This window comes from Doryrhamphus excisus, linkage group LG8 (assembly GCF_037039965.1).
Source record: "Doryrhamphus excisus strain RoL-2023G ecotype Guam linkage group LG8, RoL_Dexc_Guam_v1.1, whole genome shotgun sequence".
NCBI classification, from domain to species: domain Eukaryota; kingdom Metazoa; phylum Chordata; class Actinopteri; order Syngnathiformes; family Syngnathidae; genus Doryrhamphus; species Doryrhamphus excisus.
The window spans coordinates 13,500,077-13,519,951 of NC_136364.1; the positions used below are offsets into that span (position 1 = coordinate 13,500,077).

The window sequence follows — 19,875 nt, forward strand, 5'->3', positions numbered from 1 at the left end:
ACAGAATTGTGTTTTACTCAGTAACTTGCTTCAGACTCAACTTTTTCTTTCTCCAGTGAGACCCACTGCATACACTAGCATACACTAGCTTACATTAGCATACACTTTCTTACACTAGCTTAAACTAGCTTACACTAGCATGCAATTGCATACACTAGCATACACTAGCTTACACTAGCATACACTAGCTTACACTATGCACTAGCATACACTAGCATACACTATGCACTAGCATACACTAGCATACACTAGCTTACTACACTATCTTACACTAGCTTAAACTAGCTTACACTAGCATGCAATTTCATACACTAGCATACACTAGCTTACACTATGCACTAGCACACACTAGCATACACTAGCATACACTATGCACTAGCATACACAAGCATACACTAACTTACTACACTAGCTTACTACACTAGCTTACTACACTAGCATACCCTAGCTTACACTAGCTTACACTAGCTTACACTATCTTACACTAGCATACACTAGCTGACACTATACACTAGCATACACTATCTTACAACACAAGCTTACACTAGTTTACACTAGCTTACACTAGCTTACAACACTAGCTTACTATACTAGCATACACTAGCTTACACGCACCACTGAATCTACTTTTCCCCTACATTTCCACTACTTTGGTGTTTAAAAAAATCACTGCACTCGGCAAAGGGAGCCGCAACAAGGAGGCTAAAGAGCCACACCAGAGCCGTGGGTTGCTGACCCCTGGTCTGGACATTTACAGCCGCCTAAATATTTGCCTTGTGTCAACACAACGCAACAATGTGGAGCTACACAAACAGGCCTTCGTGTAGATTGTGCAGCCACAATCTAATCCTTTTAATATAGGAGCCATGTTTGTCACTATTGATCTCCCCCGGCTCCGAGTGTGGGCCCCCGTGAGTCAGCGCCAGATGGGCTGCAAGCTCGGCTGCCCACAAAGGGAAGCTGGAGAGGAGCAGCTCGGAGACAAAGGAGGAGTGTTGGGAGAAAATTGGCAACAGGAGATCAGGGCGGAGAGGAGGAGGAAGAGCTGGATGCTGGTGATGGCGATGGTGATGGGCTAAGCTTCATCAGAGCCCCCCATCTGAGCTTCCATGTGACCAATGTGTGCTCAGTGTCCCGTCCTGTATCTCTTGGCATAAAGGAGCTGCTCTCGGCAGACATGCGCTGTTCTCCGACAGAACCCGGACCTTGTCATCGTAACTCACGCCTTACACATTGGCTTTTGTGGGGGGAGTGTGTGTCTGGGGGGGGGGGTAATACATTAGAATGTCTGAGCTTCACACCATTGGAGGCACAACGCTATCAGACGCAGGCGAAACATCAAAAGCACATTTACATGCCCGAGTCGTCTCATACCTCCATCGCTTTGTGACATTTACAAAGCAAAGAGGAATAATAGAAAAAGGGAGGGGTGGGGGGGGCACAGATAATGGGAATAGACAGGCAAACTAACATGATTCAAGATGAGCTCTGTGAATGCGGCAAGCTACAAGAAATTAACCTCCCATGGAGGGAAAAGCTCTCCGACCAATTGGCTCATGCCGTTGTGTGCCAGTTCTGGCCAAAAGGAAACAAATAGATGCTAACGGACACAGGCTAGTTTAAATCAGACAAACACGCTTAGCTTCACTTGGACACGTCTGAGGGTTGGGACCATTTATATAATATTAAAAACCAAGTTATCTTTAAGACCGATTGAAAAAAGCAGTGTACACAATAAGTCATTAATATGTGTGTGAGTGAACAACAGAAATAATGAAGATAAAGTTAAGACGCCTGGAGACGCCATGGAGGCCAACTGCCAATAACGACGGGCGCTTAAAGCGACGTTTACGACATGCGTGACACATGCGATCGACCCACATGACCTTCGTCCATCGCGACAGACCTAATGGACTGACACCAAAACCCAACTTAAATCCCAGCCTAGGAACGGAACTAGTACGTAACGCGAGGACCGCCTCTATGTCCATTATGTCCTATGTCGTGATCAAATTTGACCTTAAAAAGTTGCATTGTACTTTTCAAATGATTGCCACCTGACAAAAAAACATGTCGGTGCACACTGTGAGATTTTTCATTTGATTCAAAACACAAAGAAAATGTGTTTTTGTTGCTTCAGTATTGGATAGAAATTCAGACAGAGAAGCATCTAAAGCGGTGATGGTCTCTGGTGCGCATGAGAGGCAAAAAAAAATAAGGCAAAGCGCGGTGACGTGTTGGATGTTTTTGAAAAGCAAAGTAATTACATTCCTATAAAAGTAAAATATCTGGCAGTCCAAACGGCGCGGCCTCAAAGCAAGGTTACTCTGCTCCCAATCTGTTGGACGGAGAGAAAGGCGGCGTGGGTACTGCGCTGTAGATAAATCCTCCATAAGGTTTTGCAGCCCCGAGCAAGGTTGGTCGTGCTCCAGTATGCTTAGCCTCGGCTCATCTCCAATTCAAAACACATATAAATAACATGGCCGTGATTAGCAAGCCCATCAAAGTGAAAACAGGCCACTTTGTGAAACACGGAGGGCTCTGGCGATTGGCGTTAACATTTTCAATTGCCTCCGCATCCCGCTCATGATTGGGTGCAAATGAGGAGAGGCAGTCATTAATTCCGGGTGGTGGGTGGGGATGGCTGAGTGCTGGCGGTGGGTATGGAGTGGGGGGGTGATTTGGGCACAGATGACTGGCTGATAAATTCGCACTCATTCCAGCAGCTGTCTGGAAGAGTAAAGTGCCTGTATCTCCACACATGGCTGCCTGCCTCTCGCCGCATCACAACATACTGAGTGGAATATTGGGAGGCCAGTACGGAGTACATGTACTTCTGTCATCATGCCGACCAAACACAGCTACAGCCGACCAATTTTGAAAACAAACTTCAGAGAATCGGGACTAGCATCAGCGGTTTAGGCCCCTCATAAAAGAAGTTGACTCTTGCTTTGAACATCAAAAGCAGGACGGCCGGCGCCCAATTGTGGACGTGCGTCCTCTCCAGAAACAAGCAGCACTACAGACATCATTAACAATAAAAGTTTGGTCTCTGATGCTGCCTCTTTCTCCTGCTGCGTTATCTTTATCCGGCTCGGTCAATAGACCCTGATCCCCGTGATGAAACCCTCTTTTAAAGATATTCACATCGGTTTCGGGGTATAATTGGAGCAGCTAGATTTCCTGTGAAACCTCTGCGCCAGGAGGTTTCAAAAGTGTCACACTGCCTAATTTGACCTGCCTTTTTATTCGGGATGCTGTGCGAACCCTTGGTCGATGATTTGGTGAGACAGAAAGACTCAACCTGAAGCGACACCTGCTATTGGAAAGTGCCACCGGAATCACACTGGACGGCAAGTAGATTTGATGTCACTTGGTTGGCTCCCACTTTGATGGAAAAGCATGAAAAGAGTGTGTGGGAAAGCCTTGGAAGTTTGGAAGAAGCATTCATTAAAAGTTCAAGGGAAGGCGCAAACTCGGATTTCTATGACAGCGAAGAATGTTTGGTGGAAAAGTTGATGGCAGAAAAGAAACCGCCTCGTTTGGTTGTTTTTCACTGGGATGGCATCGGGGCACTTGGCTGCATGTGACTACAGATATACCCTATATCATAAGCCTATTATATACCCTATATCACAAGTGTTGAACACAGTGGTTCAATAATGATGCGGCTAGTTGGCTAAAACAACTACAGTTCCCATCATGCTTAGCGTGCCACAACAGAGAGTCAAATGCTAATATCACATGTTTAGTGTTTTGACGTGACAAATGGCAAAGTTTGATCATTTGTAGAATCACTGCAGCTTCTGCTTGGAAAGAAAAGCGCGACAGTGAATCAGAGCTTTTTTCCTGTTACTCACACACACCAGGGACCCAGAGGGATGCGTTCGTCAGGCATGCTAGAAGAAAGGTTTGTAGCGAGCTAGCTAGCAAATAGGATGCGTTTTGTTGCTTATTTTAAGATCATGTTGATCAATGAGTTATTAGCAACTGTACAATATTCTTTATTATTGCTATATACCAGCTGCTATTTATACAATATGATATTTCTTATATATTTTTTTATATTTGGGCCCACTCAGTGTGTGTGGGGGCTTTTTTCCGGCTACTCCCCCCCCCCCATTCCAAAAACATGTTAGCTTCATTGGCTACAGGTATGAATGTGGGTGGGAATGGTTGTTTGTCTATATGTGCCCTGAGATTAGCTGACCCCGCCTCTCGCCCCAAAGACTGGGATAGGCTCCAGCATATCCCCACCCTGGTGAGGATAAGCGGCATAGAAAAAGGATGAATGGAGTCCATTGGGTGATCTCATTATATTACATCGTGTCGGTGTACCTATTCTAGTGGCCTGTGAGTATGTGCAAATGTGATCAACTGATGATCTTTGTGGTTCACATGCTTTGCTTTGGAGAAACGATTGCAGTCAACTGGACCAGTAAGTATTAACTGCAAATGCATTAAACAATTGAGTGGTTTTGTGACTTTGAAGAGGGGTGGGGGCAACTTAAAGGGGCCAGACAATTAATCTGAAGAGAACTGGAGATGTAGACTCAGAGGATTTAAAATAAATGCAACTTCATTCATATTGTGTGTGTGTGTGTGTGTGTGTGCGTAAGCCCACCGCCTCCATTCTTCAAGAGGAAAGCATCCAATGTTAATAAGCATAAACGAAAATGAGAAAAGTGTCCAAATGAGGAATAAGAAGGAAAGGAGTACCTGTGATTGTTTCAGCAGCTCCTGAAGCAGCATGCAAGGAAGAAGCAGAAAAGAAAAAGAAAGTTTATCAGCAGTGAGATCACAGTGAGCACAGAAGCACGTTACATCCGGCTAATAGAAATAACTCATCATGTGGAGTCCCATATGCCAATCATGTCATTTTCACCATTTAAAACAGCATAAAAGCATAAAAGCAGCATAAAGAGTGAAATGTACATTTCCCATGCCCAATTTATGTACTGTATCTCTTCCAGGTGTTATCTTAATGTGAAATCAACACAGCAAAGTGTCCCCAAATGGGAGCCTCCTCCCCCCTTCCCGCTGCAGAGGAAGGCACCCACTCGGAACGCCGCCCACCCAAACTGGCACCTTGCTCCCATCACTGCAAGCGGGCATGCTCCCAAGTCCCTGCACCGGTGCTCAGGTTTGATATAGCCTCCAGAGAACCTCCATCATTCATCACCACACTTCCAGTACGCACATACACATTGTAGCGTTTGGATGGTGGCAGGCTACACTGCTGGAGAACATCACTACGCTTCCATCCCTGTGCTAAATTGTTGCTAGGCAGAATTCACAGCGTTCAATCCTAATGTCCCATAGGCCAGTTCTTCTCAAATAGTGGGGGCGGGCCTCCCTGGGGGGCTGTGGGAAGGAGGAAGGGACTGGTAAAATTTCTGTTGGCACGCCTGTTCGTGCCTCTAACGACGCTTGTGCCTGCAACTCATACAGGAGTTTGTACAAATAACTATAAACAAAACAGGTCCCCATGGGGAGGGGCATGAGAGAAAATTGAACAGAAGAGCACTGCTATTGGCCAATGACAAACATGGAAATCAGGGGTCTAAAACACGCGAGTAACCCAGAGTAGAGTACACATAATATGAGTCCACTAGCCGTTGAGACCATAACCTTGTGTTGCTATAAATGTCTTCCCCAGGGGAGCTGAGTGAGTGGCAGACAGGAAGTGAAGTCAAGGGTTCAGAGTTCAGTTTCATCTTCAACATCACCAAGTAGACGGTGTTTTTATCGGGGATTATTGCGGCGGTTTTAAGATCATTCTAACCTGCAATAAAAGCCAGTTGTTCCAGTGATGAGGTCTGGTGCTTGTGTGTCTCATCGAATCGTGTAAAAGCATGATGTATTCATCCATTTTGAACTGTCCATGTATTTATTTGTATTTATTTCCAGCTAGCTGCTGCTTTGTGTACCATAGTATGTAGGAACACATAGTGTTGGGGGGACTCTAATAATGGAAATAATGAAAACTACTCCTAGAGCCAAGTAACTGCAGTAAATGAAGGAAAAATTTAAAAAACGCGGAATTTTTTTTTTTAAAAACAATAATTAAAATCTGACTGAATATTCAAATTTGGAGAAAAAATGTTCGAATTAGAAGCGGAACATTGCTGTTTATTAAATATAAAATATCAACTGTATGAAAGCCCAGATCAGCTATGAATGAGTATTAACCCCCCCCCCCTCCCTGATGCAGCATTCTCCCCATCTCCGGCTTCTAGTCGGCAATGAGAGCGTCAGCGCAGCACAAATGTTGAGCAGACGGCTTGTCTCACTTGTCATTGGCGGCGTAATAAGGGTGCAAGGTATGACACATGGCCTTGTTACGCGTCTTTGTGCATTTCCAGCGTGTCAGCAATGCCCTCGGGGGAGTGGACAAAGAGTCGGGACTGACAAATCGCATACGATGGCCGGGTAAACAAATGGGACTGGGTGCCGTCCGGGAGACTGACTGGCTTTGACAAACGTTTGTCCTCATTATGTGTTTAACTGACGGAATGATGCTTCCGTGAGCGTTGTCCAAATTCGGGTGCTTCATCGGGGTCGCATCCGAAAGCTGAAGGCCACATTTGTGCAGGTGGACTTTACGACTGCGTCCCCAGTTTTTGGTGCATCTCCTTGTTTGGACTAAATTCACGTAGTCAATAGTGATGTCATAAGCGTGAGTGTCAAGTCGGACCGTGAGGTCAAACGCACGGACACAGTAGAGCTTGATGCTGTCAACAGATACTTAAATCTAAACAGACTTGTGATATAGTCTGGCAACACCTTCCCTGGCCATCAATGTGATCCACTTCCTGTCAGCGGACTCCATCCAGACTATTAATAGCGCTGTGGCGGCGCCGCGTCTGCCGCGCGCCACCTCTGTCCCCCGTGTACCTGCAGCACATTAGGTAGAAGTTATGAGGCACCGGCTGGCCTGTGATTAGATGTCATGGCTGTCGCACCGCTTAGACAGCGCTGATGGACAGATTTCGGGCTGGAAAATGCCTCGCCGTGGCGTTGGTGAGAGTGCAGCCAATGCACCAATCTGTCAATCAAACTGGATGAGAGCAGGCAGGCCAAGCGTCCTCTCCATGATGTCTGTCCTTGTCTCCTTACACCTCTTTTTCATTCCCTCTCTCATCAGTGAGTGGTGTTGCATTCAAGGAGACAACAGCTGCATTTTTTGTGAGAAACACAAGAGCAATGATGAGAAAAATCCGAAATCCCCATTTTAATAAATAACCTTTCATATGCTTATGGATACAGAAAAAAAAGATGTAGGTTCTAAAACTCCGACAATGCAAAACCCTGTTTTAAAGACTGAAGAAAGTCACTGGAAGAAAAGGCACAATGACAACAATGACACACAAAGATGAAAGAGACTCAAAACATGTCAGAAAACCCAAAACAACACAGACGCCCGAAGTAAGAAACTCCTGGAAAAGCAACAAATAACACCAGTTGCAAATGTAAGATGAGAAAAAAATTGAGGGAATAAAAACACAAAACGGGGCGGCACGGCGGTATAGTGGTTAGCGCGCAGACCTCACAGCTAGGAGACCAGGGTTCAATTCCCACCCTCAGCCATCTCTGTGCGGAGTTTGCATGTTCTCCCCGTGCACGCGTGGGTTTTCTCCGGGTACTCCGGTTTCCTCCCACATTCCAAAAACATGCTAGGTTAATTGGTGACTCCAAATTGTCCATAGGTATGAATGTGAGTGTGAATGGTTGTTTGTCTATATGTGCCCTGTGATTGGCTGGCCACCAGTCCAGGGTGTACCCCGCCTCTCGCCCGAAGACAGCTGGGATAGGCTCCAGCAACCCCGCGACCCTCGTGAGGAAAAAGCGGTAGAAAATGAATGAATGAAAAACACAAAACATGAAAAAACATCTCAAGAAGCCTTTGCAACAACCCATCTTAGCCAATGAGAAGCCTGAAGAAAGTCACTTCATAACGACAACAAATAAAGATGAAATGGAAGGGAATCAAAATGGTGAAAATATATCGACCACTAACGACCACTTTCAGCCAATCAGAAGGCTGAAGAGAGTCGAAGAAAGGCCCAATAGCAAACGTGTGTGCAGGGATCCTGGATATCATACCTGCTTATAAGTTAAGGGTTGAATTTTAGTATGGTGTGGCCCAACAGTAGTCCATGTCTTTATTAGGGATTTGAATTATTATGAATTATTGCGACTTTTTGACATAATTCAAACCTGGCCATCAAGTCTGGTGCTTGGGTGTCACACTGAATGTTACAGTAAGATTAGTGACACCAATTGAGACCAATTGGAACACTGCATATTACTCCTCAATATTTCAGATGCCTTATATCAGCATCATTTATTAATATCATTATTACAATAAAAAGATGTATTATACATTTTCTGCAAACTGACCACTCCCACAAGACGTATTTCTACGTCATTTAAATGTTTTATTTATTTATTCAAGAGGCACAAAGAGATGTGGGTGCAACTCTACAATAGAAGAAAGCACTTTGGTGCAATTTTAAGCCCCAAAAAAATGTGCATGGGAAGAATGGATGGGATTGAATGAGGTCATTATTATAATTATTGTTTTGGAAGAAAACATGTTACAGTCAAGTTGCGGTGTGGTGAGGGATCTATCTATGGAATATCCATCCCTGCCTTTGTTTTCTATGCCACTCACTAGTGGCATGGGTATGCTGGAGCCTATCCCAGCTGACTTTGGCCGAGAGGCAGAGTCTGGACCGGTCTGTGGAAAATTAATTATTCTTAGTTTTTAGGGCTCAAAAAGCTGCAAGTAGACAAAAGGCAAAAAAAAAAAATGTACCGGTACATTTGAATCTTGAATCAATGTTGGTGAGGAAGGCTCATAGAGTACACACAGCGCAGCCCCCCCCACTCACATTCATCACCACCCACCATCACCGTCTGTTGATGTACCGCGTAGAAACAGTGGGCCAACACTAACGAGCCAACATCAGTTAATACTGGATTTGCTGATTTTTGATGAAATATTTGTCTTGGTTTGAATTTTTTAAATAATCTGAAAGTAGTCACAGAAAACAGCCAAGTTCCCCTAAGTCAGTCGTAATTTGTAAATATGTCATAACGCACCATCAAATGTATTTTTACCATTTTGAAGGTTGTATCAATTACTCACAGGGATCTACGTTTTTGGAATTTATTTTTATTTTATTTTCATCCTCTCAGGGAAAGCAAAGTTTTGTTGCTGCTTGTGATGCAGCCTGCTGTGTGAGGAGTTGCAATGGTGTGTGTGTGTGCATGTGTGCGCTTGTGTGTGTGTGTCAGTGCTGTCACAGTGTTTCCTACTCTGTTCTCATTTAATTAGAGGGATCAAACTTTTTCTCTTCATGGAAATCGGTTGGCGAATTGGACTCCTACTGAGTGGAGCGGCAACCAATCAAACAGTTTCGACTTCCCAAAATAAACACCGACTAAACAATTGCACACAGACACCAATGTTGTGGTGCACACACAATCTGTAAGTAAGTAAGTGCACTTTACTTATTGTCACTAGTCCTATTTATTTAGCACAGCTTTCTACCACACCACACTGTTCACGGTCCATCTCCATGACGACAGGGGAGAACAACCTAGCGGAGCTGAAATGATGATCAATCTGTGAGTCCCCAGGGAGGGATGCAACACTTTGATGACCACACACGGCAACTAATGTGAGGAAGTGCAAACTGCATTGGATTAATGTTCTCTCCATCTTTATTCTAACACAACAGTTGCATACTTAAACATAATAACACGGTCGGGGAGCTATTACTATAACAATATGTTTATGAATGTGGTCTTACAGTTACAGTTTATAACTGCACTGGATCATACCAAGAGGTAATAGCCAATAACTAATGTCTGCATATTGCTACATTAAAGGGAGGCTATGCTACATCGCCATCATCCTGTCTTTGCTATCTGCCAGTTTAGTTTTCAAACTAAAGAGGGCTGCCACCAGCAGGGGGAGGACACATTAATCCAGGGCCAACAGCAAAGCAAATACGTGAGATGATGTGTCCCTCAGTGGGTTCAATGGCTGATGGCCACACAGATTCCATCCATCTTCTTCCATTTATCCGAGGTCGGATCACAGGGGCAGCAGCCTGTTGTGGAAATGCCCAGCTTTCACTCCCCCTGGCTACTTCGTCCAGCTCCTCCCACAAGATGGAGGCATTCCCAGGCCATCTGAGAGACATGGTCTCTCCAACGTGTCCCGGGTCTTCCCCGAGGCCTTCCACCAGTTGGACGTGGGAGGCGTCCAGGAGGCATCCAAAACAGAGCCCCCTCCTCTCCCCTTATCTCTAAGGGAGAGCCCAGCCACCCCATTGGTCGCTTGGACCCGCCATTTTGTCCATTCGGTGACTATCCAAAGCTTATGGTGAGGGTAGGAACGTACGTTGACCAGCACATCTCCTTCTTCACCTCAATGACCAATGAAGAGGGGCCAATTTGAAAAAATAAATTTATAAACAACTCCTTGTAAAAATGAAGTTAATTATAGTGAAGTTGATAATTGTTCTTTGTTCAGTGGTGTAAAATGTTAGAAATGCGTGTTGTATCAGATGGATTGGTATAACGTATATGTACCTATACTATACCATACCCTATACATACCATACCATACCATAACCTATACCATACCATACAATGCCATACCATACCGTACCATACCCTATACCAGGGGTGGGCAAATATTTTGACTCGTGGGCCACATTGAGTTAACAAAATTGCCCGGGGGGCCAGAACATATATTTAACACACACACACACACACACACACACACACACACACTATTTTATGCTTATAATTTTCCTTGAATTATTTGTCTAATTTTATGTGTAAAAGTGTTATACTATCAGCTGTATGTTCTCATATCCCTTTTTTCAGGAGCACTTTAAACATCAGACCACATCAAACTATGTCATTTCATTTGACAGTTTTGTTTAGTTTTTTTGTTGTTTTTTTTAACTAAATAAGACATTCCACTTGCAAGTCATGTGGCCAGTTTTTATGTTAAAAGTTGAAATACTTAGAAAGCAACTGGCGGGCCGGATTCAAACACTTGGTGGGCCGCATGTGGCCCCCGGGCCGCAGTTTGCCCACCCCTGCCCTATACCATACCATACAATACCCTATACCATACCATAACATATACCATACCATACCCTATACCAGAGGTAGGGAACCTATGGCTCGGGAGCCAGGTAGGGCTCTTTTGATGACTGTATCTGGCTCTCAAGCATTTCTTACCACAATAAAAATGTATTTTTGCTAACATTTTAAAGTAAACATCACAGAAATGTTAAAAATAATATTAAAAATCAGCAACTTTCTTATGCATTTTAATTTGTCCATCTATATTCTGCTGCAATACGGCCAACCATATCTATCTTTCCTGATGATATTTTCCAGGTCAAACACCAAAACTTGATTATTACTGGGTAATGCTGTAGTCTACCTCGGTCATTGAGATGTCAAAAAAACATGTAAATATAAACTTTCCTCCTTTAGTCAAATAGCTAAAGCTGCAGAACCAAGCCTTCTGACGAAGATGGCCAAAAGAATGAAATACGTCTACGGAGTACGGTGCAAAACTATGCAGCAGCAGAAGTTGTATTAATGGCAACAAGTATTTGATTTATTATTAGACACTGCGCTGCTCACGAAAGTGTGCTGGCCACACCCCATTGGCGTGGGGTAGTGTGCCTGGTCTACGTAATTAGAGCCCATTATATCTAAAACTGTTGGTCGGGAACCTTTTTGGCTACGAGAGCCATGAAGGCCAGATATTTTAAAATGTGTATCTGTGAGACCATATACATTTTTTTAAACATTGAATACAATAAAATGTGTGCATTTTTATGTAAGACCAACAGTTTTAGATAATGGGCTCTAATTACGTAGACCAGGCACACTACCCCACGCCAATGGGGTGTGGCCAGCACACTTTCGTGAGCAGCGCAGTGTCTAATAATAAATCAAATACTTGTTGCCATTAATACAACTTCTGCTGCTGCATAGTTTTGCACCGTACTCCGTAGACGTATTTCATTCTTTTGGCCATCTTCATCAGAAGGCTTGGTTCTGCAGCTTGAGCTATTTGACTAAAGGAGGAAAGTTTACATTTACATGTTTTTTTGACATCTCAATGACCGAGGTAGACTACAGCATTACCTAGTAATAATCAAGTTTTGGTGTTTGACCTGGAAAATATCATCAGGAAAGATAGATATGGTTGGCCGTATTGCAGCAGAATATAGATGGACGAATTAAAATGCATAAGAAAGTTGTTGATTTTGAATATTATTTTTAACAGTCATTTCTGTGATGGTTTACTTTAAAATGTTAGCAAAAATACATTTTTATTGTGGTAAGAAATGCTTGAGAGCCAGATACAGTCATCAAAAGAGCCCTACCTGGCTCCCGAGCCATAGGTTCCCTACCTCTGCCATATACCATACCATACCATAACCTATACCAACAACCAGTTTGGAATTGTTCTTTGCAGTAAAGCTTATGTTGGAAAAGCAAAACATTTATTTCCACACTTGATGTGTCAATACTATCCCACAGGCTGAAAACAGCCTTTGCTGGGTGTGGAATAGTAGAAAAGACCAGTGTGCAATCACCAGCAGGGACATTCTGATTAGTTGCCCCACACGGGGGACTTAAATATACTGCATCAATCAGGCGAACTCATGGAAGCATGAGTGTGTGGAAATGTGTGGTCAAAGACAAGAAAACAGCAAAATGTTAATAGTACCTTGTGACCTGGAACCAGAAGTCATGACCCCCCCCCAAGGCTCAGCCTCTTGGTAAATTCTCAACAGTTGTAGGTCATCTTTAGGGCTGGAGCATTTTCTCAAACTTGATATTTATTGGTAGAAGCTACTGTGTTTGAAGGGCAGAAGCGAGTCGGCGTAGCATAAAGTGGCGCCTGGATCTAGCAGCATAATCCGAGCTTTATTATCCAGGAATATCAATAATTCACCTTTTTTCATGATTCATTGGTGGTCTCACACCATTAATGTAAATATAGTCTAACTCCACTCCAATTTTTGATTTTGCTCCATATTCTGTACTGCTTCTACTCACTTGGGCCGAGGTGCTGTGCTGGAGCCTATCCCAGCTGATTTGGTGTGAGAGGCAGGGTACCCTCACACCTCGGACTGGTCTCCAGCCGGTGGCAGGACATCTATACACAACATCCACAGGTACATTCATACCTATGGATAATTTAGAGTCTCTGTGGAATGTGGGAGTTAGCCGAGCTAACCGTAGAGAACCCCCCCACACACAGGGAGAACATGTAACCTCCACACAGAGGCCCAAATGGAGATCCAAACTCTTGACTGGCAACATGCTAACCACTAGGCTACTGTGCTACTGTGTAACCACTCATCTCATTTATTGTCCATTATGAAATTGTACATACCCAAATATTGTCTCAGAACACAAGCTAAAAGCCTCCAATGATAAGTCTTGTTGGACGCTGCAGCTCTCAAAAGGGGAGACAGGTGATGAAAGAATGCATATACAGCCCCCCCCATCTGCCAACCCTCGTTACAAGCCATAAAAGCGGAGGTAAAAAAAAAAAAGGTGATGACTTGACACAATGAAACCAAACTCTCCCTTGCAGACACCGCGTCTGAAATAAACATGATATGAAGTGGAGTGAATTATAGCCCCCCGCCATTAAGAGTGCTGATTGTGACAAATGCAGTGACTTCACAGCTCCATAAATCACTAAGCCAGTGCTTTTGCGCTGAGGTGCAATGATTTCCTCACACCGCTGGGCCACCGTCGTCCGCTCTTATGTTAACAAGAACGGCTGACTGAGTGCCGCCGTGTGCCGCTTCTTCGGGCGGAGTAACTCATCACGTGTCATGAAACCAGACTCCATTTCCAACTCTTCTTTTTAAAAACGAGAGTGACACCTTGAAGGTTGATCACAAGCTTTTTGGTACTTTGGTCTGGAACAATAATAATAAAAAAAAAACCTTGCTTTGCGTTTCCACTGGGAGTCGGACCAAATGATGTGCAGTACAGACCATAATGACAAAGTACGGACATGAATGGGCGGCTTACTCAACTACAGTAATCCCTTGTTTATCACAGTTGACTCGTTCCAGTCCTGACCATGATAAGTGAATTTCCGCAAAGTATATCCCATTCTTATTTATGAATGGGATATTTTCATAGAGAGGCTGCACGGCGGTCTAGTGGTTAGCGCGCAAACCTCACAGCTCGGAGACCAGGGTTCAATGTTCCCTAGGCCATCTCTGTGTGGAGTTTGCATGTACTCCCTGTGCATGTGTGGGTTGTCTCCGGGTACTCCGGTTTCCTCCCACATTCCAAAAACATGCTAGGTTAATTGGCAACTCCAAATTATCTATAGGTATGTGAGTGTGAATGGTTGTTTGTCTATATGTGCCCTGTGATTGGCTGGCGACCAGTCCAGGGTGCACTCCGCCTCTCGCCCGAAGACAGCTGGGATAGGCTCCAGCACCCCCCGCAACCCTCATGAGGAAAAGTGGTAGAAAATGAATAAATATTTTCATAGAGCATTAAAACAGCTTTTTTAACATTAGAGCCCTCTAGATGTAAACTAACACCCCTATAGTCCCTTTTACACTCCTATTATCCAATATAGTAGACATAATAAAAGTACATTTAAGACATAAATACTATTTTGCATCGCCTTTATCAAAATTCTGGCATTATGGGTTACTTAGGTGATTGAAGAATAACAAGAAGGTAGTGTCCATGTTGGACGGTCATGTCTTCAATAAAGATAAAATGTCCGTTCATCCCTTTCATTCACCATTTATATGTATTGATATTCATTTTGAATTGTTTTATGTAACATTATTTCTCCTTAGAATATTGACTATTCTTACTGTGCTTTGTGTCCATTGTCAGGGCCTTACGGTATCGTTATCTTCCGACACCCCACAGCACAGTACGTGCACTCCATATTAAACACCCACTTGAGTTACCAAATGTGGTTCCTTGCCCAATTAATTAGGGCTAAAAAGCTGCCAAATGCGCAATCTGGATCGGATCCAGATAGAACTTGAGTTTGACTTTCCAGCTTGTGACCTTGCATAGAACTTCTTGTTTAAATTGGATAAGATTTCAGCCAGATATGCCGTAATTAAAGCTTTGCTCATTATAGGTGATAGGGGATCATTTCATTTAGTAATAATTTAGCCATTTGACTATCCTGCATAAAATGCATGCTGATACAGTAGCTCAAACACCTTAGTATTACAGTACTTCTCAGGAGACAATACTATAGAAATTGAACTTGGATACACTATAGAGTAGTAAGTACAGTGTGGTATGGTGTGCAATCAGACGGTTCAACACAAAACTACACTGGTGTGTATTAGGTGTGTATTACGTGTGCATTAGGTGAGTAGTAGGTGAGTATTAGATGAGTATTAGATAAGTATTAGGTGTGTATTAGGTGTGCATTAGGTGTGCATTAGGTGAGTATTAGGTGAGTATTAGGTGAGTATTAGATGAGTATTAGGTGTGTATTAGGTGAGTATTCGGTGTGTATTAGGTGAGTATTAGGAGTGTATTAGATGAGTATTAGGAGTTTATTCGGTGTGTATTAGGTGTGTATTAGATGAGTATTAGGTGAGTATTAGGTGTGCATTAGGTGAGTATTAGGTGTGCATTAGGTGAGTATTAGGTGTGTATTAGGTGAGTATTAGGTGAGTATTAGGTGTGTATTAGGTGTGCATTAGGTGTGCATTAGGTGAGTATTCGGTGTGCATTAGGTGTGTATTAGGTGAGCATTAGTTAAGTATTAGGTGAGTATTAGGTGTGTATTATGAGGTGTGCATTAGGTAAGTATTAGGTGAATATTAGGTGCGTATTCGGTGTGTATTACGTGTGTATTACGTGTGTATTAGGTGAGTATTAGGTGTGTATTAGGTATGAGGTGTGTATTAGGTGAATATTAGGCGTGTATCAGGTGTGTACAGTGTGAAGTTTTGTTGTGTATATGTCTTATGTGACCTTTTACATCTTTTGTATTTATTATTGTAATGTTTTCCATCTGGGACAATAACGTTTATTCTGTTGGAAAACTGCCATGTGATGCAGTTTCTGGAGGGGGGGGGCATCATTTTGTACTGTAGGGGGTCACAGTACAGCTTGGGTTGGAACCGCTGCTCCCCCGTGCTTGCAGCATTCCTACCAGCCCCAAGGAACGAAACAACCCCCACGACGCCTGACCGTGTGACGGGTAGACGCTGCTATCTTGCTACTCACTTGTGTGGCCAGTTATTGAGACAATAATGGTTGTGTGGAAGCTATACACTGACTACTCTCAAGGATATTAGAATTGTCCCTTGAGAAGATCCTGTCATAAAAATGCTTGCTCATGGGCGTTACATACAAACTAACACACGTGAGAGTAGCGATAAGAAAAGCCCATTGGTCGAGTTTTTTCTCATATTAAGCCCCCAAAGGAAAGTTTTCCTCCGTGATTCCGCGGATGGCATAGTTTGGTCTCTCTCCAGGGAAAACTCACAGGAGCAACACGCTTGTCTGCCAGGATATCTGCTTACTCACTAAGAACATGTGCACCATCGTCTCTGTGTATGCTTGGGAGAGAGAGGGAGGGGGGTGAGAGAGAGAGAGAGAGAGAGAGAGAGAGAGAGGGAGGTAATTAGGACATTAGGAGAAAAGTCTGACAGGCCTGTCATCGCCACAGCTTGCCCGGTGGAAAGGCGCTGGTCAGGGGGGGTAAGTGGGGAGGGGAATCCAAGCGGGGTCAAGAGACAGCTGCTACACGGCCACTGGCTGTCTGGACGCTCTCAGAGAATATTAAACTAGCGGGGCCTCAGCCAAGATGCTTCTCTTGTTTACGGAACACACACAAAGCCTTTTCATGAGCAGGTAGCGACTAATTTATGCCATCCTGGAAATTGTTCTCATTTTACCAGGGCATTTTTGCCACAAAGATGCCCTGTTATTACAGTAGAAGACATATTAAATACACAGCCTTGATTGTGTGGATGGATTAATATCATCAAGGCGCTAACGGCCTCCTCCTCCTCCTGACACCTGTGCCCATTCTCTTCGCCGCCTCTGCTCATACGCTCATAATCACCTCTATCAGCCCAAAACGCATCCGGGGACGCTAAACACGTCCATTTGTTTGCGGTCGTAATGTCTTTTTGTGCGCCTCAATCAGGCACCTGTCAGACGCACACCTGCTGCCTCGCCGACGCTAAGAGAAGGCGAGGCGAAGGAAGGCCTTTTGTTTCCTCCCTCGGTTTTTAGAATCAGCACGTTGTTTCCAATCTTCTCCCGCCATTTTTCAATTTCCCATTTCCCTTTTCTCAGTCAAATGGCTGCTATCAATCAGGAGCGTGTTGAAGAACAAAGCAAGCGTGCGGGAGAGCAGGGGAGAAACGTGACGGCGGCGGGGTGTTGACTTCCTTGATGGAACCATCTCCAGCCCCAGGCCTCATTAGTCAGAGACTGCGGGGGGGGGGGGGGGGGGGGGGGGGGGGCAAACATGGGACCGTGAGTGTCTGTCGATACGGAGCCATTTAACGTCCCCCCCATCCCGGCCGCAGGATGCACGGAAGACATTAGCTTCTCTATTTGAGTCCTTTCAGCCGGTGGCTTCTATTATGTGGTGCCCTTTTCCCTCCACGGTGCTTCCTGATATCACGACCGGGTCACCTACCGATGTCTCCAAAACAATCCCACGCCGTCTTCTCACAAAATGAACGCAGTCAACTGATTCCATGCGAAGCAAACCGTTAACCGCCGCAAGGGTGCAAGCCGTATCGATCTTGTGTGACACAAAGAAATGGCCAGGTATCTACCTGTCTGAGAGGAGTCATCTTTGATTTAGCGCCGTGTACAAACAATAATAGCGTGGAATGGCCCCCGCCCTTTTGTTTTTACAGTCCCATTGACTGCCAAGAAAATAAAGACGGGTGTCTTAATTAGATTCGATGTTTGGAGTTTTGCCTCCTGAAACATCCACCGCTGTCTGACACGTTTGCAAAGACAGCAAAGAGCCAGACCCGGACGGTGGTGAGCCACACCATATTTGTACGCTTCATTGTCTCCATAGAGACAGATACATCTAGACCAGGGGTCTCAAACACGCAGGACACTAGTTTGAGGCCCCCGCCTTGATATGAAAGTTTAATGTTACTATGGCCCGCGCAAGTTTGATATGGATGCTGTATGGTATCATGTACCCAGAAAAAATTATTGTGTTTGATTAATGTTCATGTTAAAGGTTAAATAACTGTTAATAGTTATCCTCCCTATCCGTGTGGAAGTGGTAAGTTTTTGGCTACTATTTAAGTTTAAAGGAAATAACTTGAAGGCTACCGTTTAGGTCGCTAGCTCTCTAGTTTGCGAGTTAGCATGTGTCTCAAGACCCTGCAGTTGCGCAATATGTTGTAAATAAAAAAAGTATAAATGTGACTATAGTCGTGTTTTGTCATGTCTACAGGGCTATAATAATGTTTTTTTTTAATTTTAATCCAAAAAAAATAATTTGTCTACCCACCAACTATATGTGGTTTCTTAAGTTTTAATTATTTGCCGTTTTATTATTATTATATTTATTTATTTATTACTGATTGATTGATTTTCTTTATTCTTGATTTCTTGATTTATTTTTCATCTTATTTTGTGTAGAAAAAGTAAGATATTTGAGAACAGTGGAATGTTTTATCAGACCTTTTCTTGTAGAAAATTGGAACCAATTTGAAGTTTAAAAAAAAATTTGTTTTTTAATAAATGTGTTTTTTTTTTTGGGGGAAACCTGTCACTCCTTCACTTGATTGCAGATTTATACTCCAAAGGTGAAAGACATCGGACATTGTGAGCTTGTTTGTTGCCGTGTGGATCACATCACCACTCGCTCGCCAATATCATTCTTGGCAGAAAGACCAATATCAATATTTGTAGTACCAGCCGACTGACTGACATTCCCAGTTAAATGATTCTAGTAATGCGGAGTCAAATCAATCGATGGTTCATTTGTTCCAACAACATGGACGCTAAGTTTCATTTTCAAGCAGCAGAGCGTGTAATTTCATCAAACCCAACCAGATCTCTTCCTAAATGGGTTGCCAGTGCCACATAAATGAAAACCATAGCTACAAATACTAGCATGAAGCTCAGTGTAAATGATGCAGTACAGTATACTTAGTCTATGTCGACCTTAAACTAAAGCAGATAATAGGGCCACAAGGAATGCCTCGTCTTTGTATAACACTGGGCATCATCCAGTTATCAGAACATCATAAGAGTTCTTAAAAAAACATGAACCATACCGTAATCCCTCATTTATCAAAACCTGACCGTGATAAATTAATACCTGCCGAGTAGGATTTTTTCTTTAGAAATGGCAGATTTTTATAATTATATAGTTATATGCATAGAAAACCTGTTTACAACCTTCTATAGAGCCCTCTGGCAGGAACTAACACCCCTATAGTCACGTTTACAGTCAACATACTAACATGAAAATAAGTCTTTAGCATAAGAGAAGTCCCTTGCTGTGCTTTTATTGAACTGCGTACTTCCTGCACTATTGTCTCATCAATGTAGTCGGCGATGGGAGGGCTACTGATACAGGATATGAGTACAGTACATACTGGGACGAGGCTGTAGGACAGGTCCATTCTTTACTGGTTTGATCCATGAAGCGAAGGGACGGGACAACTAGATGTTGCCAGTTTTAATTTGACGTCTTGCAGCAATCCAGGTACATTTCTATGCATGGCCATTCCTTGGAACAAAATGCCTTACAGTACATTCTCAACCGCATGCTAATATATGACCTCCTTTCATTTA

General features: G+C 43.5%; 1 protein-coding gene across 3 annotated transcripts in view; it reads right to left on the minus strand.

The window, feature by feature from the left end:
* cadm1b (cell adhesion molecule 1b) overlaps positions 1–19,875 on the minus strand; it is a 166,771-nt gene that overhangs the window by 42,032 nt on the left and 104,864 nt on the right. For 2 of the 3 annotated variants that reach the window (XM_058080346.2, XM_058080344.2), the window contains exon 2: positions 4,720–4,740. The exons of the other annotated variant lie outside the window; for it this stretch is intronic. In XM_058080346.2, coding sequence (XP_057936329.2) covers positions 4,720–4,740 — 21 coding nt within the window. The remainder of the gene's footprint in view (positions 1–4,719; positions 4,741–19,875) is intronic. 3 annotated transcript variants of the gene reach the window in all.